The following is a 26,828-nucleotide window of genomic DNA, read 5'->3' as shown; positions in this document are numbered from 1 at the left end:
TTGCTTTATACATAGACTTTGGGGAAAAAATTAACTTCAAATTACACTTAAACTCATCCCCATCAATCCATTATACCAAACAACTTGTTAGTAGAATGAATGATATATGATTATAAATTTTAGATGATAAAAATAGAGTATAACATTCCCAACATCAAGGTTATACTTCAATCCATTTGAATTTACAATTCAAATTTCATGTTTGTCTACATACAAACTTGATCATCAACGCCGTCATAATTTTTTTTTAAAACATGGAGTTTTCAGAGCATAATACCTCTAGAGAGAGAGGAATTATGTATGAAACACTGTAATAGCAATATGTACTGCTTGCACCAAAAACTTTTAAGTATATAAATGACTATTATTATAAATATTATTTTAAAAAGCCATCACCACACAATTAACAACTTGGGATTTTTTTTTTCAAGGAGATGCCACAACGCCCACTAGCATATAGACTACGTACTTCGTATCTGTAATAGTCAGCAATTTGTAGCAATAGTAATAGATTGAAGTAATTGAGGGAGTATGTTTGTTTACCCCTCCTAGCTTAACATATCCATGTAGTCATAATTGTTACAATATATGTCAATTACATTTTTGTAATTATAACCAAGAAAGAAATTTGAAACAATAATTACATGGCCGATAGAAAAACAAATTTACATGTTAATCGTTATCGGAACAGCGTCATGAATTATATTGTCAGCCGGCCAAAAGAGCAAGAGCACTTTCTTTCTGCTCTGTTGTGATTCTCAACCTTTTCAGTTACCACGAAAAGCTAAAATTGATGCACATAATGGTGATTTATTTGGCCATTTATAAGATCCATGATAAAGTTGGCAACAAAATTCAAAAAGAGTACACTGGCTCAAAAATGTTACTTCAAATTGCCCAAGCAAGAACCCAAGATACCAAATTTTGATCTAGAAGCTTTAGATGGGCAATCTTGGTGGAGCTTTTAACACAGGAGTTGTCTCCTGCTTTTGGAATTGTTCAAGGATTACGCTACAGTTATTCATGGTGCGCGCATCAAGAAGTCCAAGGTTCCACAATTTGATCATAAATAATCTCCAACACCTGTATATTAAATAAGAAAATCAAATTCTTAATACAAAGGAATGATGATCATTAGATAGCCTTACAAAAAAAATATATTCCACATCAACTCTCAAGAACAGAAAAATTGAAAATCAAAATTCCCAACCCTGAAAGAAGATAAACAAGAGAGAGCAACCCTATATATATTCATAGGCTTGAGGAGAAACATTATCGTTTCATATATTCAGTTCACACAGATATCAAATTATATATTGAAGTAAAATTTTTACTTCAACGTTTATAGCAAGTCATGCTTGTTGGGAACTTAATGTGTCTAGTAGTTTGATAGCGGTGAATGTGAGGCTTTTTCATGTCACTTAAACATTGCATTTAAGCTTTCTTCAGCACTCGAAACAAAAGGGACATAATTTCGATATCAGGCTTTATAATGAATCCAAACCCACACACTCTTGTAATTATAATTTATCTCTCTAATTCTCATACTTGTGCCCATAGGCACTCATAAAGTCACAGGGCTATTCAATTAGCTACAGAAGGGTACCTCACATTTCGACCTCAAGGAAGCAAATAGACACGCCACTTATAAATGTATGCAGCTTAGCCTAACTGTAAGATGGGCTGAAATGGGCAGCACATTACAAATTACAAGTGATCGTCATTTTAGGCTTAAAAGGCAATACCAAGCTCCCATCACTATGCCATTACATAGAAGATTCTGTTCTACACGTAGCTCAATCCAACATACAACACAAAAACTTATGTTCTACAGTAATATTTCAGATGCAAAGAATGTGATTCTAGTAGGCTTATGGAAAACACAATTATATTACTTCAACACCCATACATGTTTTAGTTGTTAAATTACTAAGCCATCATCCTAGGCAAAAGAATAGCAATATTTTTCAAAAAAAAAAAAAAAAAAGAAAAAGAGAAGAAAAACTAGTGATTTTATAGCAGAAACAATTCGTCCCTGAAAAGAAAAAGGTTTACCTTATAAATGGTCAACAAAGTTTATAAAATACTATGTACCGATTCAAATTAGTGATTAAAAAAAAAAAAAAAAAAATACATACATATTTAAAAAAAAAAAAAATACAATGAAAACCTTGTGATATGTTCCAGCCCTTCCAGGCAACAAAAAACACCTACCAAGCAAGAGCAAAAACAAGAAAAGCTTACCAAATCAGAGCAGGAGCTTGCACAAGATTATTCCCATGCAAACGAGAAAATGCCACACAAGCCCAAGGGATATGACCGTCGGCAAGTATCCTGTCATATTTCAGAAACAGAACACTTCAGCGATGAGACACCACATCTGATCATCAGAAAAAAGCTTGCAAAGATGGCCTCAAAAGGCGTTCTTATAATCTTATTTATTCCTTCTAGGGCCCATACCCTCAACCAAACAATTAAAAAAAAAAATTTTTAAAAAAAAAAAAAAAAAAAAAAAAACTTGGACATGAAATATAAGGGCCAAATTATACAAAGTCTACAAATATCAGTGTAACACACCTTTCAAAATTTAACAGCAATTGCAAGAAAGCTACCCTGATGGCCTTATATAGGTCACAGAGGAACTCTTAAGTTAATTTCAACAGAAAATGCCTTTTTTAAGCTCATCAAACACACTAAGAACAAATCTTTATAGCAATATGACATATTGACCAGATTACACTACCCAAAAAGGTTTTTAGAATGAAACGAAGAAACTTGAAGTTTATATGATCACACATTTTCACAATACATAGATCATTTATGCAAGGCAAGTAACTTCAAAAGTTGGCACAATACATGAAGCAATTGAATCTAGGCAACCATCAAAAGGTGCATTTTATATTTTCTCTTTCTCTTGCCATTATTAGAAAGGAAGTAGGACTGCTAAAGTGCTAAATCAGTAAAAAACTATAAGCAATATTGATGACTCAAACTGAGAGAGTGAGTGCATGCGCAAGTCTGTGTGTGTAAGAGATATAGCAGAGCCATGAATAATTTATGCAAGGAAACAACCTAGTTATTCAAATCCATAAAAGGACAGTATTCTTCCTCAAGAAACGGGATAGCATATACTAACATCGTTCTCACATGAACTCTCAACACTATCCTAAGTTCTGAATATTCTGATAAAACTGAAAATTCAGAACTTGATTGACTAGGTCACTGTTTGTTCAAACAAAGAACACTTATTTGGGTCAGACAAATAAATAGATGATGATTCACAAGAGAAGGCACATTGACCAGCATTTGATGGTACATCATAATTTCAACATACTTGAGTTGTGGCTACCTACAGATGCTCAAGCTTAACATATACTTGAGAAATTGAATGGGCAGCAGCAACAGAAAAATGTCTTGTTATAAGCAAACAGAGAATTTGGCATAAACATACCTTTGTTTCCTGACAAAAGAGTTCCAAAGATGCATGATTTGTTTCTCATCTTTGCTGACATCCACAAAATCATCCAGCATCTGCAATTATTATTAAACCCCAGCATCAATAATAAGGCATGGAAATACAATCCTTCACATGGACACTTTGTGTGTGCACTCACACACTCACAATCAATCACAAGAAAAGGTATGATAAAAAAATCATCCTCATACTGTATTTTCCACAACTCCCTTTCCCCCCTCCCAAAAAATTAAAATAAAGCACTTTGTATAACTAAAGAATAATATAATAGTGATTACAACATAGATTGCCACTTCTATCAAACATGGCTATCTTATGAAATTTTGCATGTATTGGTGACTTGGGTCCAAGTGTATAAGCGTCATACTCATCCGACTGGGGTACTTAACATGATACTTTAGGTTGGACCGTTAAGAGTACCATAGCTTGTCAGTATCCTTAAAATCTCATCAAACCCAACAAATATACAACAGCTCGTTTGGATAGGTGGATTTGTAGGGAAAGGGAGGAGCAAGAAAGGAAGGGATACAATTTTCTTTGAATACAAAATTAGGGGGTCGAGAGAAATGGAAGTGAAATGGAAGGACTTTACTACCATCATTGGTTAAGTAATACATCTCTTCAAAATTGGAAAGATAAGAGATATAGAAACATAATGTATAACAATAATGAAATGGTTTTTTTACCCTGTTTCTCCACTGCTGTTTCTCACCTTTTCATCCCTCCCTGTTTTGTTCTTCATTCTCCGACCTCCGTTCACCCACAAATACATTGTTTCTTACTCAGTCCTTGTCTCTACAATTAATACTGTCAAACTATTTCCCCCAATTCGAAAATAAGATTTTCACTGCATCTAGGATCAAACAATCATGCAGCCGACATCAAAACAGCAAAGGTAAATAGATATTCTATGTATTAATACTGATACGTTCGTGGGAAATGGCCAAAGAAGATTTTGATCAGTGCCCTAACATCTTAGACCACTGCCAACAGCAAGGAATTGGAGGAGTAAGAGAATATTCAAAGGAATTGATAAATTTGGAGTGTTAAATCTGACGGGTCATTTTTTTTTTTTTTTTTGAGCTGCATATCAATGGGTACTTTCTCGGGTACTTTCTCCATTGATGGTGTACGTGTATTAGCAGGGGCAGACTGGAAAGAAAGATAATCTAAAGCAATGTTCCCTCCCCTTCCCTCATGCTCTTGTTATCCAATTAAAGGAATGTGTTACATCTTCTTCCTTACCCTCACTTTCCCTTGCTAAAAAGATATTCAAATAAACTGTAACAGAGAATTTTAATCTCGCAGCAACAGTGAGAATGAGGGGGTGGACTGTGGAACTCAGGGGAGGGTGACTAATACACTGCGACCATGAAGAAAAAAGAGCTCAAGTTCTGCAGCATACCTAGAAAACCACAAGCAACAGTTCATGAGAGGCAAAAGGTAAAGGTGAGGAAAGAGAAAAATGGGAGAGAAACTGAGAAAGAACTGAAAGAATAAAATATGGGGCTAAGAAAGGAATTGCTCAAAAGTAAATTAGGGACAATAAATATTAGTTAATTTGTGACAACATCCACTCTACCAATATAAAGTGTCTTTGCTACACAAAACGCTGCACTACAATCTTCAGAGAATTTGGCCTACATCAAACTAGATTGCAGAATTAAATTCAATTTTAATTAGAGCTGGCAAAAGCTGAAACGACCAAATAACACGACACAAAATTAAAGGTTTTAACTCAAGGCTTCCAGCACATGTAAATAAAAGGGTTGGTACAACATGCCCTGCTCATCAAGCGGGTTAGGTTCAAGAAAAAGCTTTGTACCTTGACAATGACCTATGAAACCATTTATTCATTAGCTACACTGTTGATTTTTCCGTTTGTTTAACTAATTGGACCATTAAATTACAAAACAAGTAATAATTCCTCTGTTTCATAATGTTGTTAACATTTACCATCTGCGTAACCATTAATGTAAAGGGGGGAGAGAGTGTAAAAAGAAGGGTGAGTGTAAGGAAAAAAGTGGATAAAGTAAGCAGAGTGTAAAAGGTGTAAATACTAGGGGGTAAGAGGGGTAAGGTAGAAAAAGGGGATTGCCAAAAATATTGTAAATTTGAGAAAAACATTACAAAACGGACAAAAAATGGAATTGGTCAAAACATTATGTAACGAAGGTAGTAGAATTATGGGCGCAATCCACTAGCCCATATTAGAATCCCAGAACCTAGAACTTATTAACCCTAAACTCTTAGCCATCAGTCTGTCATTGGCGTCATATATATGCAATATGCTATAACCCAACACCGCATTGAACGCTTTCTCTCTCTTAAATCAAATTATACATTACCACCTCTATCTTTCTCTCTCTATGAAGCTTGAAGCTAAATTCTTCCACTAATAGTAACACAATATGATCCACCTATTTCTCCCAATACCTGCAGAGGATGGGCATTATGAGTAGTCTTAATTCTGTCAGTAGTCATTAGTCTTAGTATAAACCAGGGAGAGTAGGTATAGAGAAAAGCATTCAGAATATTTGAGTTGTTATTTTGTTAGCTTTGGGAGAGGGTCAAGCCTTACAAATACTTGACAATTATCTTTAGTTTTCTGTAAACCAGCTTTAATAATCAGAATCACTATTTTCTTCTATATAGAATCACTCGTATTATGCTACTGTCACACACACACACACACACACACACAGATTAAAAAATAAAAATAAAAAAAAGAATAAGTAAAATAAATAAATAAATAAAAAAAAACCAGAAATAGAATACAGATAGGGCATACCCTTCGATCTTCTAGATCAGCCACATCATCATCAACTTCATCCTCACTATCATGGTCTGAAAAAATCTGCTCCAATGCCATTGGCTACAGTCACAGAAAGAAGTCATCTTGTCAGCTCTTGCCGCTGCTAATAACTTTGTATATTTGATTACAAGACTTTTCAAAAGTTGACAGCAGTAGATCAAGAAAATGTGGTGTGGAAACTGTAGACAAACAACAGTAGACCAAATTTATTGGGATTCGGTGCCATTTCAAGTTTGAAAATAGGTCGTTAGAGGTTACAGTTAGAGATTACGAAGTCATAACTTTGCCTTTTGGTGTGAGTTGCTATAACATCAAAACCGAAAAACTTTACAATTAGAACTATACATGTCATTCATGAGCCTGGGAATCAAATACATTTGAATCTTTAGGCATGGACTGTGTTTGGTAACCATCACATCTTTTATATAGATTTCAACTAACTACTTAACCTTGGATGGTAACTAATGATTAAATCTCAGACAAATAAATGCAGTATGTGCTGCTACGGTTTGGATCATAAATGGTCAGGAGCAGCTTACAATAAATAAATCAGCATTTGCAGATGATTACTAATTGCCAAAAGCCCAAAACCAAATTATGTAGTTTGTGAGATTGTGAGGACCTCTTATGAACTAACCATTATAAGATACCCAAGCACAAATGACCAAATTTGATCAATTACAGAAGCTTTCAGCTCAGCCTATATGTTTAGCAGTAAACACATAGACAGAAGAGGAATATTGATATGTTACATTTGCTACTCAGAACCCTTCAAAAACACAGAAATAGAGCAGTGAAGGACCTAAAGGTTAATACTAAACTACTACAGACAGGATCATTCAGAAAATACGGTATATAGTAAAGATAAGTGGCAATTACAGGAGCTGTAGATCAAGATGCAACAAAAAATGCTACATACAATTTTCAGCAATAAGCTGAAGTCTAGATTAGTCATTATTGTGTGATGTAGTTTATATTTTATAAATTTTGAGTTGTGTATACAAGTCTCTATATAATTATTTGACACACAACTTTGTTAACCAATCTCTGCTATGGGTGATCAACAGCCTGTTGATAAGTTTTAAATTTGACATGCAACTTTGTCAGCCAATCTTTGGCTTGGATGAAAAACAGCCTGTTAATATTTTGAAGCGTTGTATCTCAATGAAACCAATTCTACAAATGTTAAATCATTGGTGGCGATAAAATCAATATAATAATGTATGTCAAATCAGGTCCATGTCTTCTAATTAATCCATATCTTCTCTCAGATTTTATTCATTGATTTACCTTTGGTACAAGATGTCACTAAATATGTAGCAGTAAAGAAGTGTGGATGACACAAGGCTAGTCATTAGGCAATAGGAAGAAAAACAATGATGATGCAATAAAAAGAAATTAAATAAAGCAAAATAAAATGAATAAAAAAATTAAAAACAAAACAAATTAAGATTGCCATACTTGTGCTCTGTGAGAGTGAAAGAACTGCCTCTTCTCCATTAAGGCACGACTGAAGAAAACCAGAAATAAAAAGTAAGCAAAATAAATCAGACAGAACACCAACACCACAAAATTACAGGATATAGATCTATAAGGACAATCAAGATTTACTATCCAATAATAAATACTTGAATACTAATAATATCTTTTTTTTAGAATACCCATTACTCTATAGTAAATACATCCAATTGGCCCGATCAAGTCAGAATGTTGCACAAGTCAATCCAGCCAAGGGTAGGGGCAAGGAAATCCTACTCCCAAAGAGCCCTCTAAGGGGATATGGTCCGACAACCTCGTGATTGTTGGATTTAAATCTATCAACTAGGCCACGCCTTGCTTGGTAGGATAGCTCACTTGTTACAGAGTGAATTTCAAACTATAGCTAGAGTCATAGACAATATAAAGTTTGTTATTACTATGATAAAATTTATAATGTTGTGTTGGATAACATTGAGGAAATAGGGTGAAGGATATATATATATATATATATATACACACACACACACACACACACACACCCAACAACACTAGGAACAAAGAATAGTAAACAGGAAAGAGATTAACCTTCTAAAATCAGACCGTTCCATCGATAGCTTTCTTGTCTTTGCAAACTGGAGCAGCGCCGGGGGAGTGATACTGCTTCCTGGTACAGACTGAATGCAATCTGGATCTGTAGAATTGTAAGATATATAAATTATAGAATGAAGATATAAATTATAGAATGAAGGTTTAGATGTGGGGTAAAACCTGGGACAGCATTTAGGGAATCATTGACACTTGAACTCCGAGCCCTTTCAATTTTACTGGAATAGGCATCTAAAAAGCATGTGAGCAATTAAATTCCAAAGCGTACATAGCTATTACAAGAAAGCAGAAGATAAAAAAAAACAGATAGCAAGCCACATCTAGCTACATATCAACTGATAGACATCAATCCTCATTCCTTCATCACCACAAAATACAAAGAAGAAACACTCAGTCTTACCAGAAATGAAAATCTGGTGCATAATTTAACTTACAAAAAGAATTTATTTTCATCAGCAAAAAAATGAGTACATAAGAGAGGACAAAATTATCAGAAAAATCGTGATAAACAAGACAAAAGCAAAACCAACAAATTATCAACAAGAAGCAATGATATATGGTCAATACAAATTAAGGTTCAATTGATGTTACCATGTCATATTACTCATCTACTTAGACAGAACAGATAAGAGAGAGGATACCAGGAGTCTTGGAGGAATTAGTTTCTATGTCTTACTCTACAAATGACCCTTAAACTTCTTACAGCTAATGCGTGATTGGTTAAATAAGTAGTGAACTCAGAGTCATTTCCTCAAAATTCCACCTCAAGTCATTTATGGTTAATACAGCAACATTCAATCGGTCATAGCCAGTCATAGGTATACTGTCATCTATTTACTAATAAGTAAATATAAAACAATTAACTTAAGCCAAAAATTCCTGATAAAACTCAGGTTTTGATGAATGGATCAAACAACAAGTCCATGGTTACAATCTGCAAGCTCAGCTTTATATAATGTTACTATCTGTTCTAATTGACTTATTCTGTTTTGACTTAAATACAAGGAAAATTTGTCAAAAAAAACCTTTAAAATGCACCATTATGCGAAAAAAAAAAAAAAAAAAAAAAAAACCCTTTTAAAACCCGATTTTTAACACTTTGGCAAAAGAAAACCCGACTTTGAAATTTTTTTGTTGAATACAACCTAATGCCTCTAATTAGCTTAATTAACTTCTAATTTCTTCTAATTAACCTCCAACTTTCACTTAACCATTAAATAATTAAATTTATTTATGAAAAAAAAAAACACCACCCTTACCACCAACCAGCCACCCCCCCATTACCTAGCAGCAGCAGAGCAGCCCCCCTCCCCAACTGAGCCGCCGCTTTGAACCCCCACTCCGGTTTCCCATCATCGTAAAACAGGGTAGATGTGGAGCTTGACTCCATTCATGGCGACATCGTCGTCAGAAATCGGAGGAAGTAATTGAGAGAGAATTGTTAGGGAGGAGAGCAGGGATCAAAGTTGGCCGCCATAAGAAGGAACAATCGGATGAAGTAAAGAGGGTGGCGGAAAATACGGCGGAGATCAGGGTTTGAGAGATGAAAGGGAGGGTGAGAGACATCGAATTGAAGCCTGTGTTTTAGAAGATTTCAGTGGCGGCGTATAAATGGTGATGAGTTGAGGAATCAGGAGAGACTGAGAGAGAAAGTGAAGAGAAAGAGGAGAGAGAAAATTTTGATAGAAGCTAATTGGACACCATTCTTAAGTATTTTTGAGGTCTCTGATTTTGGAAAATAAAGGTCTCGGCCAACGGTAGAGATGAGTTTTCGAGGTGAGGGGTTCAAGGCGTGACTGGGGGAGGGTGAAATGGAGAGGGTGGTTGGCTGGTGGTGGAGGTGGTGGTTTGCTTTTTTCAATCAATCAAAGCCTTAATACTGTAAGTGAGGTTGGCTACATGAACCAAATTTGATTATTTCGTGCAATCATCAACAAAGATCCTCCTCCTCCACCCCTTACGAATTTACGATCCAATGCCTCATCCTCATGCACATCCATATACTGGGAGTTAAAGGGTAATTATAAGAAATTAGAGTTTAATTAAGTGAACTAGAGGCATAGGTTGTCTTCAACAAAATAATTGTAACTTCGGGTTTTCTTTTACAATAAAGCTTTTAAAGGTTTTTTTAAGCAAAATAGTGCATTTAAAAGTGTTTTTTTAAATTTTTCTATATATAACAAGCAGACTTATTCCGCCTCACTTTGTATGAGTGTATCATAATTTAGCTGAACTTGAGCTCACTTTAGGCCCCATTGGTTGCTTTGATTTACTTGTATAACTTTAAGTCAAGCAACTACAACCACAATTCAATCAAAAAGCACATGAGGTCATTTTCTTTCGCAGTATTTTTCGATGTCTAATATTACTATACTCCGTAATATACCTCCTTTTTTTTTCACTTGCAACATTTTTAATAGTGTACAATATACACATACAGGTTCAAATACATTTCATAATTAAAATTTTAAGAAAAACATAATCATATGGGGCAGTGTTAGGTTTATAACAATGTCTATTTATTTAAAATCCAATTTTCTTGAAATGCATAATTAAGAAAAAAATGGTTGAAGATATATATTGGCAAATGTAAGAGCAAGAAATTTCGCAAGTAAAAAAAAAGGAAAATTTTTAAATTACCAACCAAAAATAACCACCCATTTAATTTTTTTTTTTTTATTTAACCACTCCTTAAATTAAAAAAATACTCAGATTCCCAACTTTTTCAAAATTTCAGTGGGTTTTCCGTCTGTGGGCCCCATCTAACGGCTACTAACCGCTATTTTGACCCTTTTGATTGATTTTCTCCTTGATTTTTCTCTTAAAAATAGCTCTCCTAACTTCAATTCACATTTCCTTTGGGGTAAATAAGTAGAATTGGGGGTTTTATGAAATTAGAGTTCATGTTTCAATCGAATTGGGGGTTTTCTTAAAATAGGGTTCCTATTCTATTTGAATTGGGGGTTTTCTATGATTAGGGTTCCTACTTTAATTAAATTGGGGGTTGTTATGAAATTAGGGTTCCTTCCTCTTTCCCCTTTGCTTGAAGTGTTTCTGTTGAGTGCGGCTCCTTCCTTTGCCTCCCACAGTGGTTTCTGGTAAGAAGGAGGAGAGAGAAAGTGAAGCAGAAAAATGGAGAAGAGAGGTTTTGTGGTGATGCAGCGGAAAATGGAAATGAAGGTGGGGCAAAAACTACCGGAAATTTGAAAAATGTGGGAATCTAAGTAATATTTTTAATTTAAAGGGTGGTAAAATAAAAAAATAAAAAATAAAAAAAATTAAACAGGTGGTTATTAAGAAATAGGTGTCATTTTTGGGTGGTAATTTAAAAAATTTCCTTACAAAAATAAAGTAAATTTAAAGTATTGTTAATAGTTTATAAAAACCCGATAATTTATTGCATTTTTCCAAAAAAAAATCTTACTTTAAAAGTTAATAAATTCTCCCCCCCCCCCCCTTCTATCTTTCTCTCTCACTTTTAACCTAACACACCTCCAAATCTTATTTATGTTTCTCTCTATCATTCAAAAGCTTCACTCAATTCAAATTATAGCAGTAGGTCTGTGCAATTACATCTCTTAACTCTTATCGGATTCCTCTCCCCACTAAACAAAGTATGATATTTCATTAATAATTTCTCTTCTTTACTAGAGACGTGTTGCCGTTGAATCAGATAAGTCAGTGACTCATACAGATTTCCGCTCATGTTCTGGCATTCCCTCATTATCTCTCAAGCAACTTGCCGCTCGACTCTTATTCTATATCCACTTTCTGCCAGATAAGAAAATTAAATCACAGAAGTAATATGAGAATTAACAGGTGTAAAGTTTCGCACCTTTTTGCGGAGAACAGTTCATTTTTTTGTTCCTAACTGCCAAGCTTGGTCCAGCAAGTCAGCAACTTGAGGCAATCCTAGAAAAAATGTATCGCAAGCCCATGTTAAGGTTAACTTTTCAGGCTCACGACCTCAGCAACTTGAGGCAGTCCTAGAAAAAATGTATCGCAAGCCCATGTCAAGGTTAACTTTTCAGGCTCACGATTTCATGAGCTATTTTGAGCTCTGGTAAAAGATCAGCAATCTCAACTTCAATATGCTCATTAGCAACTCTACCCCGGTAACCTCCTCCAAAAAACATCTATCAAAGTTCTAATCCTATTTCTAGATAAATTTCCTGACAACACTGCAATTGCTAATCTTACTTGGGAATCCTATATTTTTATGGCACTGATTTCTATGTTAAATTTCTCAGAGAGAAAACTCAAGTATAAAATTTGGAGATGCAACCCCCTCCCCAGGCCAAGCACAATAGCAAAAAAGAAAATCTTAAGCAGCTTATATATTTCCTTTGGTTAGTTCTTAAAGACCAAAAAAAATCCAACACGCAAAGACAATTCACCAAAACGACAAACAGGAAATAATATTAAAAATAAAATAAAAAATTGATAATAACAATAATGATAAAAATATATTTTAGCAGCATATAGGCTATTCTAGTATATTAAATCCTTCATTACTTGTGAAAGGATAATACTTTATACAGAAGATTAATTCATATGAAAAAAAAAAAAAAAAAAAAAAAAAAAAAAAAAATTACAGAATAGAGCATACCATCAGCCTTATTCAGAAGATCACTTGCAGCAACACCCACATCTGATGTTAAAGTCAGCGGTTGTACATGATTTGTCTTGTCAACTAGCAATTTAGTTGTTCTCCTGTTTTGCCTTTTAAAGCTTCAAAACAAAAGTTTAAAAGAAACCAATAAAGCTAGTACAATTACTAAAATACAAGAGTCAACAATAAGTAAGCTCACAGACAAAGTAAACTAACCAAAGAAAAAATATAAGCTGTTTAGGATCAACTCCATCTGCAACAATCTAAACAGAAAATATTCAGGATAAGGGCTAACAGACCTTTTTAAATCCTCAGAAAATAAAAAATAATACAGAAACATTAGTGTGTTTATTGGCTGTTTTCAAGATACATTCATCTAAAGCATCTGGCCATGAAATAATCTAAACAAACAAGAACCATACACTTGCAAAACCAGATACTTGGTTTGAGTAAGTCATGTAACTATCACGTAGTCTGAATCCTGTAGATGGATCTAACATCAATGAAAAATTGCCGAGCAATGTGTTTAGTTTTATTTTTGACTCAAATATGAAAGACATCACTATTTCATCATAATGCAGATAGTTAAAATAAATCCTCAAAATCGAACTATCCTAACCTTTAATTGATGTGTTCATTGGATTTACATACATCAATGAATATTACTTCAAAAATTAACAGCCACTTTTATCAGTGGCAAGGCCTAGGGAGATCATGATGTACAGAGATCAACTCTTGATTCTTGACTAGTCCCCTTCCAAAAAACAGAGTATTTATAAAGCTATTAAGTGAGATAAAGCAGATTGCTCAAAGACCTACAGCGACTTATGACAAAACATAAAATATCTGTACTTTTGGACTAATGTAACTGAAATTTAAAGGTAATGTGCAAACACAAAAGGCACAACACCTTACTTAAGTGCTACCCTAGGATACAAACAGTGTTGTTCAAAGATGCCAGACGTCTCTGAAAAAAAGAAATACATATATGAAAAATGCTGACAGCAAAATTTCCTGATATACTCTCAAACAACTCCGAAACAGACAATTAAAACAGGGTGCTGAAACTGATAGCTTGTTACTACCTCCGGTTCGATTTACTCGCAACAAATTCCTTTTTGGGGGTGGTTCAATTTACTCGCAACAAATTTTTTTTTTTTCCTTATTTGGTAAATTTTTCCCTAAAAAATGTCCTTTTTGCCCTTACTTTTTTTTTTAAACAAACTTATTAACACTCCTAATTTTATAAATTATGTTAATGTTTTAATTATCTAAACTAATCACTCCCTTACCCCTTTTCCCTTTAAATTGATTCCTCTCCCAACCACCTTCATTGAATCTGCATTCAATACCCATTGAAGATGGTTGGGAGCATTCAATTCTGGGTTTCTTTCCCAGAAATTGAACACCCCCACAAACCCTAACACTATAAATCACACTCTCTCTCTTTCTCTCTCCTCTACGCCTCTTCACTGTTTGTCAAATTTCTCCGTTCTTCCCTCTCTTTCTCTCTCTCTGTTCGTGTTCTCCGTCTTTGTTCTCTCTGAAAATGGATTCCCCTCTACCTAAACAACCAGATCCCAAAAAATATGAGTCCCTTTCTTCTGGATCTACTAGATCACCAACACCACCGCCTCCTGGAGTGACTAGGTATGTTCCTCGACGGGGTTCTAGGACGATGAAGCCTGTGAGGCGTGCATCATTGATTGCGCGTCGAAGGATTCGTGGTGCTAAGCTAGTTGAATACATATCTAGCGACTCTGAAGAAGAGACCAACAAGGCTTCTGGCTCCAAAAAACGCGCTCCTCCCACTCCTACTCCAGATCCGACGCCAGATCCGCTGCCGGAAACCACCCAAACTGGTGGATCTGCTGGTGCGGTGGGTGTTATACCTGCTGCTTCTCCCCCTATGCGAACTCGGAGACTGGGTCTTCGGTGGTGCCCCCTGAGCTGACGGCTGGTGTGGTGCTTCAGCCGGACCATCCTATGATGGGTGGTTCTACTTCTGGGCCTAGAGCTGGGAGGAAGCGCGTGCGTTTTGGGCTTCCTGATGGTATGGATCCTAATGATGTTCTGGAGGCTTACCTTCAGATCTACTACCCTATGTAGTCCCTTCCCCCAAATTAATTGGGCATGGTAACTTCTATAAACCCTAATCTTTGGAATTTAGTTGTGTTTTATGTTAAATGATGATCTTGATTACTAATTGGCTTGATATTGTATACTTGTTGGCAGTTGTGTTGCTATTGTTGTCAAAATTTGGGGATCTTGTTGTTGGGTTGTGATTATTGAGTTGTGTGTGGTTTAATATTTGTTACAATATGCCCATGAGTCCCTGTGCACAAAAGCTAGTTTATGTATGGACTGTTCTGGATGTTATTTCTGTGGTTGTAGCCTATAGTCTCTGGGTTCTGCTTGTGTTGTGTCCTTTGTGGTGTGTGGAGTATGTTGTTTGGAATGATGTGAGTTACTGATGCCTTGAGTCCCCTACACATTGATGCTATGAGTCCCCCCCTCCATTGTTGCATCATTAATCTATGTGTGTATCCAAATGATGAAGGGACTACATGGATGCTCTGGGAACCTCTGTTTTGAGGATTCTATTGAGGTACCATAACTCATTGATGCCTTGAAAGAAAAAATACCCTTTCTGATGGATTGTAGAGAGTTTATAAAGTTTTTTTTACCATTCATGTTCCCAAAAAATGCCATGTTTACATCACAGTTGCTTACATTGAATGCATGACTGCCTAGGACTAATTCCTTTTACAATTTGACAAAATACACCTAACCAATAATAAACAAAATAAAAATGACATGTTTATCTATGAATTGGTTATGTGTGGCAGTCAATGCCTTAAGCTAAACAAAATAAAGAGTTCCTTTCCCCTTCAATCCGCATCAACTTCCATATGCCCTTCATCTTCACCATTAACTGGGATAGTGATTGAGTCTAGATATGTGACAACCTCTGCAATTAGTCCCTTGTCCACCTCTAACAGATCTGGTAGTATACCTTGCCTGTCTAGACTTCTTTTTTTCATGTGTGGTGTGATGTAATTGTTGCCCCCTCTCCTTTTAAGTACTTCAACCATGCATGATTGCAGTGTTAGCCAACTGTACTTGTTCAATTCTGGTTCAAACTGTTGAAATGCAATGTCCACTTCCTTAATAAGGTCATCCACATTCTGTGGAAATGATTAATACTGAATTGACTGAATCACATTGAAGAGTCCCAAGTCTAGAACATTCATGTCTGGTGATTAAGCTGGCTGAAAAACAAACTGAATGTTAAATCCATATGCTTGTGTGGCTTGTTGAAATTCTGCATCTTGTGGTACTTGATGAGGTCTTGCATTATCCCACTGTATTGTGATATTCTTTGGTAGTTGTGAGGGCCACTGCTCATGTAAGGTTGGAATGACATGGTTAAGTAGCATGTCCCTGATTGCTTCTTTGTTTATGCTCTGGACTGCCTTAGCCTCAATTGTCCCCTTATCTCTGTTTTTGCTCTTTTTTTTGGCTGCCTCATACTTCACATAAGGAAATAAACCATACTTTCCATCATGTAGTAGTTGTTTGTTTTCATCATACAAGGGTTTGCCAATCATGCCCATAAACATGGCTTTGACCTTAAACCTTCTAGATTCTGTTGGAAGTAGATAGAAAGTTCTTGTTTCAGGGTTTATAAAAAACCATTTCTCATCTATGTGTATCCTTTGTTGCATGTCGACAAAGGTTGGGTCCCCTAGAGATGGAATTGGATGAATATGACTAAGTACCCACTTCAGCCTTGCTATTTCGTGATTGTCAGTCAGTGCAGGTTTGTTTGTGCTTGTGTGTGTTCTTAATCTACCCCTTTGCCTTAACCTGTGCAAAGCAGCCTTAGAGATATGCAAAGCTGCAGCATACCGTCTCTCAGTTTGTCTCTCTCTCTTATACAGAGGGACAGAAGTTAGGAATTCATTCTACCAACAGTGCCTAATTTTTTTGTCCTCACATCTAATGCATGACCCTCAAGTATGTGTTGCTTAATTACCTGAAACCACCTTGTAGTTGTTGATCTATGCACATGATGTTTCCTAGCCAACTTGGATAAAAATCCTCTTGGCACTGAGTCCCCCTCCATGTTAACATGATCTCATCTACAAGTTGGCGTTTCTCTTGCAATGTCATTTCCCTGCTTTGTCTGCCATACACTTGACCTTCACCATTTGCTTCAGCATCATCATCTCCTTCATACCCAGCTTCTTCTTGTGAGTTATTGTTGTTGTCTTCAGATTGAGATATTAAATGATCTTCTTCTGAAAATTGATGAAATGATTCCCATGTTTGCTCCTCATAATACAGTTGATGTTCATCAAAAAAGAGTTCTTCAAAGAACTCTGCCATGAGTCCCTCCTCTTTTTTTTTTTCAGGTAGTATGAAGGTGATGAAATGAAGCCCACAACTTTTTGGATGGTCTTGCACGGAGCCTGGAATGACTGAAGTGCTTATGCCTTAATTTTAGCACTGTGTATTTAGGCTAACTATGAACTAATTGTAGTGATGATGTAATTTGTAGGGTATTTGTTTTGTAAACAATATTAATCACCCCTTTAACCCCCCCAACCCCCTCTCTAATCTCCCCTACAACTTGGTAACAATATTTGAAATTTTGGGGATGTCCTCTATTTTTGAGGGGGACATGCTTTAAAAAGGTTGAAATGTGATGGTTTGGGGTTATTTGCCTAAAAATTTGAATTTCATGTGAAAAAAAGAGAGGGAACAGATTTTAAAATTTTTTGGAGAACTCCCTCCTCATTTTGGCAGAAAAATAAGGAGGGAAATACCCCTCCCACATGCACAGCAGAGTCTCAGCCAGCAAATAAGGGAGGGAAATTCCCACTTATTCCCCTTTATTAAGCTAAGGGGCCACATGCTTTCCCCTTACTTTATTCCCTTAATTACTACCTCAACACATGCTTTAAGTCCCTAAAAAATTTTGCCTAGGTTTGCGTAAATGTGTCCTTTGTTGCGAGTAAATCGAACCGGAGGTAGTATTTGGTATGATTTTAGGGTAGTGTTAAACCTTGATTTCGTGAAACATCAAGATCTTAGTTCATTATTTACTCTAATTTTATGCAAATTTTGTGTATCATATGCTTCATGGGTTATGTTTGAGTTTTTTATACATTTTAGCGCTTATTGGCACCCATAAGGACAAGGAAAGAAGCAAGCACGGGTGATATAAATAAACCCCTTAGCTTACTTTTAAAGGGAAGAAACTTTCTAAAGTTTTTAGCTTTGTTTAGTAATTTTAAAGAGAGAAACTCATTTTATAGACAAAGAAAGTGAGAGAAACTTGTTGAATTCTTGGATTTTTAAGAATTGAAGGAAGGAAACTTGAAGATTTGAATACTCCTTGCAATATCAATGAGAATTTCTTACTCTTTCTCTTATTTATTACTTTAATTACTTATTTTATTACTTGTGTATGTTAGATTAGTGTTTAATTTCATGTTCTTAGTTGTTAGTACTTTTAGTTTTGCGATCTATTATGATTTGTGAGTAGTTGTTTTACTTGGGATGGTAGCAACCATTGATGAATTCAATTTTTACTTGTTTGCATGTGTTGATTAGCTAATGTGGGGTGCTAATTAGTTGAGCTTAAGTGGTTTCATTGTTAGCTCTTGTAAGTGCCATTGCTAGAACTATTTATCTAAGCTTTCTCAACCAAAGATTGAGAGATGAACTTGAGTTGACTCCCTTATGCTTAGTTGACTAAAATGCCATGAGAATAGGAATTTTTAGTCAAGGGATCATCGTGATTATGCTTTAACACTTGTTTCTATGCTTTGTAATCACGAGACTAAGTTGCATTCATGACTCAAGTAATCCCTCAAGCTCGAGTGTAGCTGGGTGCTTCAGATAACTTCCCCTAATTAATCCCTAAAATGCTATATCTTGATTATGCTTAGTTGACTAAAATGCCATAAGAATAGGAATTTTTAGTCAAGGGATGTTCATGTCATCGTGATTATGCTTTAACACTTGTTCCTATGCTTTGTAATCACGAGACTAGGTTGCATTCATGACTCAAGTAATCCCTCGAGAGTGTGGCTAGGTGCTTTAGATAACTTCCCCTAATTAATCCCTAAAATGCTATATCTTATACGTTCAATTGTATTTTGTGAATGACTTGAGAGGTGGATACCTTCCCAAGATTATTTCTTATTTCTAATATTGCCTATGGGTTTTCCATCAGAAACCTTCCCTGCTTTTAGGATAAAGACGTTTTCATTACAGAGAATACATTTTCATTACACAAAAAAATCAGTCTCAAAACATTTGAAAGAAATACATAGAAATCCCTTTGGCGTTATTGCTTTGATCCAAGGACTGCAAATACACTAAAGGTCTACATCTTACATAATAATAATAATAATATTTCTACTTCCCATACAAAGCATCCACAGTATTCCAAAAAGGTCCAACACCACTGGTTTCTACAAAATTTCCCCAAAAAATTTGCAAGTAGCAATCACTCCAAAAATTGACGCAGAACAACCAATAAAACCCCTTTCACATCAAAGAGTATCCACAAAGAAGAAACCATCTAGCATCGTAAACACCTATCTTATTGGGACACCAAAAGTTTCCTTTAGTTTAAAGTTGAGCAGTACAAAACATCCAAAAAAACCATAATAGTAGTACAACAGGGAAGATACATGCATCTATCCTGCAGTCCTAAAGCTCATTATTCTCCAAATACCAAACAGGACAAACAATCTTAATTAAAGTGACAAACCTAATTGAATGAGTCATTTGGAAAATTTACCTCCAATCTCTGTGGATCAATTTTGACTGAAACATTCACAGCTTGATATTCCTGTGTCGCCTAAACAAGTTAAAATTAATGAGATGAAGCAATGGAGAGACTGAGCATCATAAGGGCATATTCCTGAAGCATACTGACCCAGAATTCAAAGTTGAATAGATCATGACATGAGAGCAGGTGTAATTTCAGGCCCTGCAAGGTTATAGTAATACAGATGAATATCAAGCTTGGTTCAGCCCCAAAAAAATTATAATGAGGTGTAGAAGTTACCAACCAGAAAACTTGCACATTTGACCAAGCAGAAAGGGCAGGAGAAATCCTCAGTGACTGCATGTTCAGGCAGGCTTTTAGGTCCAAATTCCAACAGGTGAAATATATACCACAGGACTCTAACAAAAAACAGCGAGAGAAGATATTCCAAACTAAAATATATTTCACAATCTTCACACATTGCATAATGAAAATGGTATGTTAAAGTCATTGTTCCCCAAGAATTTGTTTGGAGCATTGATAAAAGACGCTAGAAAACTAGCTTCCGCAATCTCTTACAGCCTTGCCTTGCGAAAATAGACATATTAATAAGGAGACAGATTATAATGCTAAAACTAGTGGAAGATGAAAATGTAGCATTGGTAGCAGGTCAGTTAAAAGATGTACACAGCACAACCACATTTGGGAAATCAGAACATTACTTAGAAACACTGAATGAAGTAAAACTGATTGAACTCCTCACCAGAGATATCATGGAATAAAGGTAAATGCAAAAGCTGAAATTTTTGTTTCATCAAATTCAAAAGATTACCTTCAGTCCTCTGCAACTTGTTGTGGTAATACCTGTAGTTGAAAACTACATTGCCGGTCCTCAACCTTACCCATAAAATATAAAAAAAAATTAATAAAAAAAAAAACATCAGCTTGGCATTACAACAAATAATAAAGACATTGAAATTTTGGCAATAATTATGCAATCCTCTACAGCAATCATAAAGTGAAGTTTCTCCCATGGCCCCATGGGTTCTTAAGCTAAATAATCATTACAAAATTGGTTGCTAACACAGTTGCTCACTTGAGATTGAAAAATAGATACAAGAGCATATCAGGCATTACCCCAGAGCATGAGAAGATAAATTGGGAACACTGTTAGATGTACAGGGAGAATAGGGTGATTTTTCTTTTGCCCCTCGCTCTTCTGCAGATATTATGACTTGTGCATGCTGCAAGGTGCTCTTTTCGAACAGAAACAGAATATAAATAAGATTTAATTATTATAAACAGCTTAGACCATGTACAAAAAAGCAGAATATCAGAGACAAATTTGGAAGATATGGAAGTGAATCAGTGGATGAACAAACCATGTAACTAGAACTCTTAGGCATCTGAAATGAGATACATTTCTCCTCGCCCAAGAAATAAGACTGCAAATACAGAAAATCCCATTAATGGCTTTGAGAGAAAACAGAGCCCAAAGGGCAATTAATGACAAGTTGAAATAAATCATAATAATAATAATATCACAGAGAAATCAGTGATACAGATCTTCAAGTGGTAAAATCATTCACGTTTACCTAATATTTTGTTCCCATTTTTCCTTTCCTCGGATTGGGAAAGAGATTTTAGCAAAACTAAATTGGTGCTAAATAAATTAGGAAAAAAAAAGCGAATAGAATCACTGACATAATAAGATTTACCTTGAGTAATGAAGGATACAATGTATATAAGGTAATAGGTATATAATTCTTCTCTTTTTTTTCTTTTTTTATTTTTATTTTTATTTTTATATTTACAGAGTTTTGATAAAGTAGCTATTTTAATAAGAAATATATGGGATATTACAACCACACCCACCCACCCACCCCCCCCCCCCCCACCCACACAAACAAATTAACCCAAACAACCACGTCTTTAGCAGTGCTTATGCTCCCTCGTACATTATACATCTCCACTCTCATAAATAAAACAAACTAAATTCCAAAGTGATTCTTCTGTACTATATAGCTTCTCTTGCCCATTAGAGAAATGAGATGCCCCTTGTTATATGCTGTCCAGCTTTTGTATGTTCATAAATCACGTCCATACTTGAACTGGACAGCATAGCATTTAGAAGTAGGCCTTGTCAAAAACTCATAATCCACAAATGTGGTAAAGATCCTCCTGTGATGATTGAATTCTTCCACTTTAAACAAACAATTTGCTAATACAGCTGAAAACTAAGTTACTCCTCCAATTCACCTCAAGTGCCCGTTCCATTTCAGGCAAAAAGTAGGAAAATTTTACATAAAATGGCCACGTTTAGCAATATTCGACACATGCCTGACACTTTTGGTCAAGTTTTATGTAGCATAGACTAGTAATTAGCAAAATTTAGAGCACATACTACTACTATGACAGAAACCCTCCTCTAATTTTATCTAATAAGACATATACTTCTTTTACGGAAATTGATATATTCACACATTTTAATACAAATTTTTTTTAATATGAATTTCATTTTTATTATTTCATATTAGATTACCTTATATCAAATAAATTAACCATATGAATCAATATTATTAATAAAAACATACCCAATGATAAAAAATGTCACAGCCACGTAGACTTTCATTATTCATCAAAATTACAGCAATATTTCAATGATTTTTTTTTTCTAACACTACCCTTCTACTGATCACTAGTCAGGTCACCCATCACCCCTCATACAAAACACAAAGCCACTATCTTCATAATCTTTTGACAGGGTTTTCCAAAGATTGAGAGAATAACACAGACAAACATATAATATGTCCATGATTAATTGATTACTGACTACTAATGCTAAAACACAAGTTATATACAGTCAAACAGTAATTCTCCCAACCAAAGTAAGATAGCATACCTTCATAAGACAGGGGCGCAAGTCAATTGTAGACAACATTTCAACTCTCTCCCCTCGGCTCAAATTTGGAAACTTTTCCCAAGATAAGAATAGTGACTCCATTGATATTTTTCCCCATAAACAGGACTTTTCAACACTCGCTGCAATAGAGAGAAAAGTTCAAAACCAACTAGCTTTTGCAGTCAACTCGTAAGACATGTATATGTGCCACAGCAACTACATTAGCTCCTCCAGCCCTCCCCTTCAATCTGTTCCTCTCCGAAATTCTAAAATCTCAATCATACAGTTCATTATACCTCCTCTTTAATACTTTCATTGCATCAATGCAATCAATCAAAAAATGCATCTACAACCTAAACAACTTTATTGGTTTATTTTGATCTTCTTAGTCTTCCCAGCCACCAAATTTTAAATTCCACTTACAAGACCCAAGGAGAAACATCTTACTTGAAAGGGATATGTTATCCACTCTAGATGAATCAAATCCATATGAAGTATACACCCCAGCTGCAATTAGAACAAGAGAATAAGAGATCAAGATATACATACAGCATGCAAAAAGAATAAGAAGAAAAATATGATGCAATGTCTGTATGTCTGAATAGCATGGCTAAAATATTGAACTGAACAACATACCAAAGCTAACAAACAAGATGAAAAGGGATTCAGATTTGGCTTCCCTCACAAGCTTATTCATCTCAGGTAGAATGAATTTGACTTGTGCTACATTGCCTCCTTCAGTCCTTGGAGATGTGAGCAGTCGAGATTTAGTGTAGCGATAAACTGCAGAGTGCTATTGACAACAGAATTACAAAAAGGAATTGCTACAAGTTTAATCACACACTGATATTAGGTACTTAAACATCATGTAATCTACAAAATTCAACCGCAGACTACAACACGACGATGATTGCGTAAAGCTGCTTAAGATCAGGAGTACTTATGGCTGTCACAAATACAGTCTGATAAGAATTATGTATTCTAAAATTCTACCTCCAAGTCAGGTGTATCAGATAGAGCCTTGGCCAATATGATATACATGGGACACAAACTGCGTATTTGTAATCCATCATCCAGTGCCCCTGACAGAGAAACTGTCATTTGTATCCTACAAATCATCAAAAAATGTTTCGTTAAAATATGAAAAAATGCACCGATTCCTAGAATGTTTCTGAACAAAAACAGAAATGGGAAATACAGAATGATAGGCAAGTCCAGTAACAGCAACATCAATGACAGCAAGTTGATGATAATAACAATATCAATCATCAAAACATCAACTATATACCTTCTGTGGTGCCTTGTCTGTACTTTGTAATGTAAGGACCGTTGAAGAAATAATGGCTGCAACAAATTGTAATTCATCAGGAACATTAAGCAAAGAAAGACTGCTTGTCAATACGGCTATAAGACATAAAAAGATCCAACAACGCACGTCCATACTTGTCTTCCTTTTTAGATAAAGTCCTCATATATTTTTTATTATGGCAAGGAGCTAAGGCTTTGTTGTTGGTGGTGAAGTCGTTATTGTTAAAAAAAATAAAAAAATAAAAAAACTTGAAAGAGAAAAATAAGGAAAAGCATATTTACTTCAAAGACAGCTTTAATATTTGCACTTAGTATTTTGATACAGAAAAATTCTAATTAAGCCAGCTTCATACTTGAATAAAGTCTCCCACAGTCTTAACCTATTTCAAACTTTTTTGTACATATATAAAAAAAAAACAAAAAAGGAAAGCTAATAGTGCAATATCTATTTTGAAAACCTAATATGCAATACACCATTAAACGGTAATCTTCCCAGCACATTGAAGGAGAAATTTATCACTTTAGAGGTTTATATGAATAAAAATCTAAAACAAATTGAAACCAAAAGCAGTTAAAGATCTTAAACCAGTCCAGACCAGAACCTAGAAAATAATAATTTCTGTCTGAGAGACCAAACCAGTTTACTGCAGTCCTGTTCAGTCCATATTTTTCGGAATACACCTAACTATAACAAAAGTAAAGCACACAACTCAATAAATGAGATGCCTTTATTAATTTATTATTCGTAAGTAAAAGGAGGGCATGCTAAAATCGTTGTGTCAACTTAGGCTCAGAATTTAAGCTAACTATTTAACATAATACTAATATAAGTAATATTGCCTGGTTTTCTAAAAACTTGTTACTCTGTCAATTTCATAAAACTCAAACTTCTTCCAAAAGATAAATAATGCCAATGCTACTAGTTCCTTAGATTTGTTATCTACAAGCAAGTGCAGGAAATGGGAAGCAAGGATCAAAAGCAATTGATGGAATATAGGCTCCATTCATCCAGGCAATAACTTTCTTCTAAACTGTTTTCTTTCGGTTTGTGTTTTTCTTGTCCATGTGCATATAATAATCCACAACAACTATAACACCATGACATAAGGATGCCGAGGATAAAATGAGAAAGAGTTCCAACAAACAAGGGTACAGAAATCATGCTTGTCCATGTGCATTTAATAATCCAACAACTGTAACAAAATGACATGAGGATGCCAAAGAAAAAAAAGAGAAAGAGTTCCAACAAACAAGGGTACAGAAATTACATTTCTTCTAGCACGACGTTGAAGAATGTTATAAAGCTCTACAGGTTTGCAGTATGCAGATAAACTCTCCTCAGCAGCAATTTCCTCCTCAGCAGATAAGTGTACCCGAGAATCTTGACGGCACGACTGATCTCCATTTCTAGACTGGCTGCTATTACAAAAAAATACAAAATTAAGATAAACTAATACTCTCTTAAAAACAGGATCAATTACCAACAATATAAAAACAATAAATAAACCGACACTCTCTCCAAGAAAATAAGCCAACTCCATCTGCCTAAGCAGCAAAGATGATCACATTATATGTGCTTTACATCACCAACAAACTGCTTGAATGAAGTAAAACAGTAACTGCTAAAATTTAGAGAGGCGACACAATAAACTGCAAGTGCTTAAAGCCATACATTGTTTCCCGAGCCACAAGAGGTATGCCAGGCATTTTTCTCTTTTCAAATAGCTTCTACCACAAGCTCATAAAACGTAGGATATCACCAATCCAAAGTATGTCACAGCCTGCAACCAACATCATTTGACCAGTCACCAAAGAATGCAGAATCCATGTGATAATATGATATAAACTTAAGCATAAATTAATATTAAATAGTTAATTTTAAACAAATGACACGCTTAATTTAGGCCGCAATATGCAGCAATGTGTGAGCTAAAAAACTTAGCAAACCTCGGCGATGAGATAAATCACAAATGCGTCAATTTGTAACATGCATTTCGGCCTTACGAGGCAGATAAACGATCAGAATTAGGTGGTACAAATGTACAATGAATCGTCTAATATCCGATCATTTTTGCTAATGGTTTGGTATGGGAGTAGGCTCAGCTCAAGGTCATAGGATTTAGGCAAACTCGGTTCGGGCACCATTAACCACAACATTTATCGAATTGGTTCGTCAGCTCGATTAAGCTCAAATATTCATCACATAAACAACCAAATGTAACTCAATTATCAAATTAGGCTCGAAAAATCAGAAAACAAAATCAAAAAAATTAAAAATTAAAACTCTTCTCGTTGAGATTATCAACACAACATATTAACAACGAATTCGCTCGTTATAATTTTTCATAACTTGAATGATTTGCCTTAAAAGAACCCTAAATTGAGTATACTGACAATCGAATTAACGATTACGTAAAATTAAACCCTAGATTGTGAAATTGAAATTCGATGATCAAAAAAACAATCTTACCTGAAAAGCTGCTTCAATGGAGGAGAGAAAGATCAGAAGCCGCTTCAAGGGACAACTTCAGGAGAGAGAAACAGAGAGAAGGGGATTGCAGAGTAATAAAAGTGAAAACTCCAAAGAGGACTGATACTAGTTTTAAAAAATGAAAATTAATACTCCTCTCACATTATTAATCCTACCTTATAGTCGACACGTTTTGACATTAATATCCCTCTCACGTTATTAATCCTACCTTATATCGACACGTTTTGACATTAATACGAATTACGGAATACCGTGTTTTGTGATTATAGGTTATGAAAAATGTAATTAGGTAGAATCTTTTTGATTCATCGGTACATATATTTTCAAAATATCAACTTATTACTTCCTCG

General features: G+C 35.1%; 1 protein-coding gene across 3 annotated transcripts; it reads right to left on the bottom strand.

The window, feature by feature from the left end:
- Positions 1-493: 493 nt before the first annotated feature.
- Positions 494-26,594, bottom strand: LOC145606779 (polycomb group protein EMBRYONIC FLOWER 2-like). 3 transcript variants are annotated; one of them, XM_081662609.1, is made up of 23 exons: positions 26,458-26,594; positions 25,660-25,768; positions 25,256-25,406; positions 23,968-24,023; positions 23,673-23,787; positions 23,316-23,472; positions 23,127-23,186; positions 22,680-22,819; positions 21,160-21,222; positions 20,915-21,033; positions 20,610-20,674; positions 20,082-20,134; positions 19,946-19,999; positions 19,808-19,867; positions 13,204-13,250; positions 12,985-13,106; positions 8,538-8,606; positions 8,355-8,460; positions 7,752-7,800; positions 6,267-6,350; positions 3,452-3,531; positions 2,245-2,334; positions 494-1,083 (listed from the first exon to the last, which is right to left on the bottom strand). In XM_081662609.1, the coding sequence occupies exons 2-23, from the start codon at positions 25,692-25,694 to the stop codon at positions 939-941; spliced, it is 1,920 nt and encodes a 639-aa protein (XP_081518735.1). In that variant the 5' UTR covers positions 25,695-25,768; positions 26,458-26,594; the 3' UTR covers positions 494-938. The 3 variants fall into 3 exon arrangements, with proteins under 3 accessions (XP_081518735.1, XP_081518737.1, XP_081518736.1); XM_081662611.1 differs by having other exon boundaries at positions 19,808-19,858; XM_081662610.1 differs by having other exon boundaries at positions 25,256-25,403.
- Between the last annotated feature and the right edge of the window lie 234 nt (positions 26,595-26,828).

This window comes from Chenopodium album, chromosome 23, assembly GCF_948465745.1.
Source record: "Chenopodium album chromosome 23, dcCheAlbu1.1, whole genome shotgun sequence".
Lineage (NCBI taxonomy): Eukaryota > Viridiplantae > Streptophyta > Magnoliopsida > Caryophyllales > Amaranthaceae > Chenopodium > Chenopodium album.
Note: the sequence above shows the minus strand (reverse complement) of the source record. Positions and strands in the feature narration are given on the sequence as shown.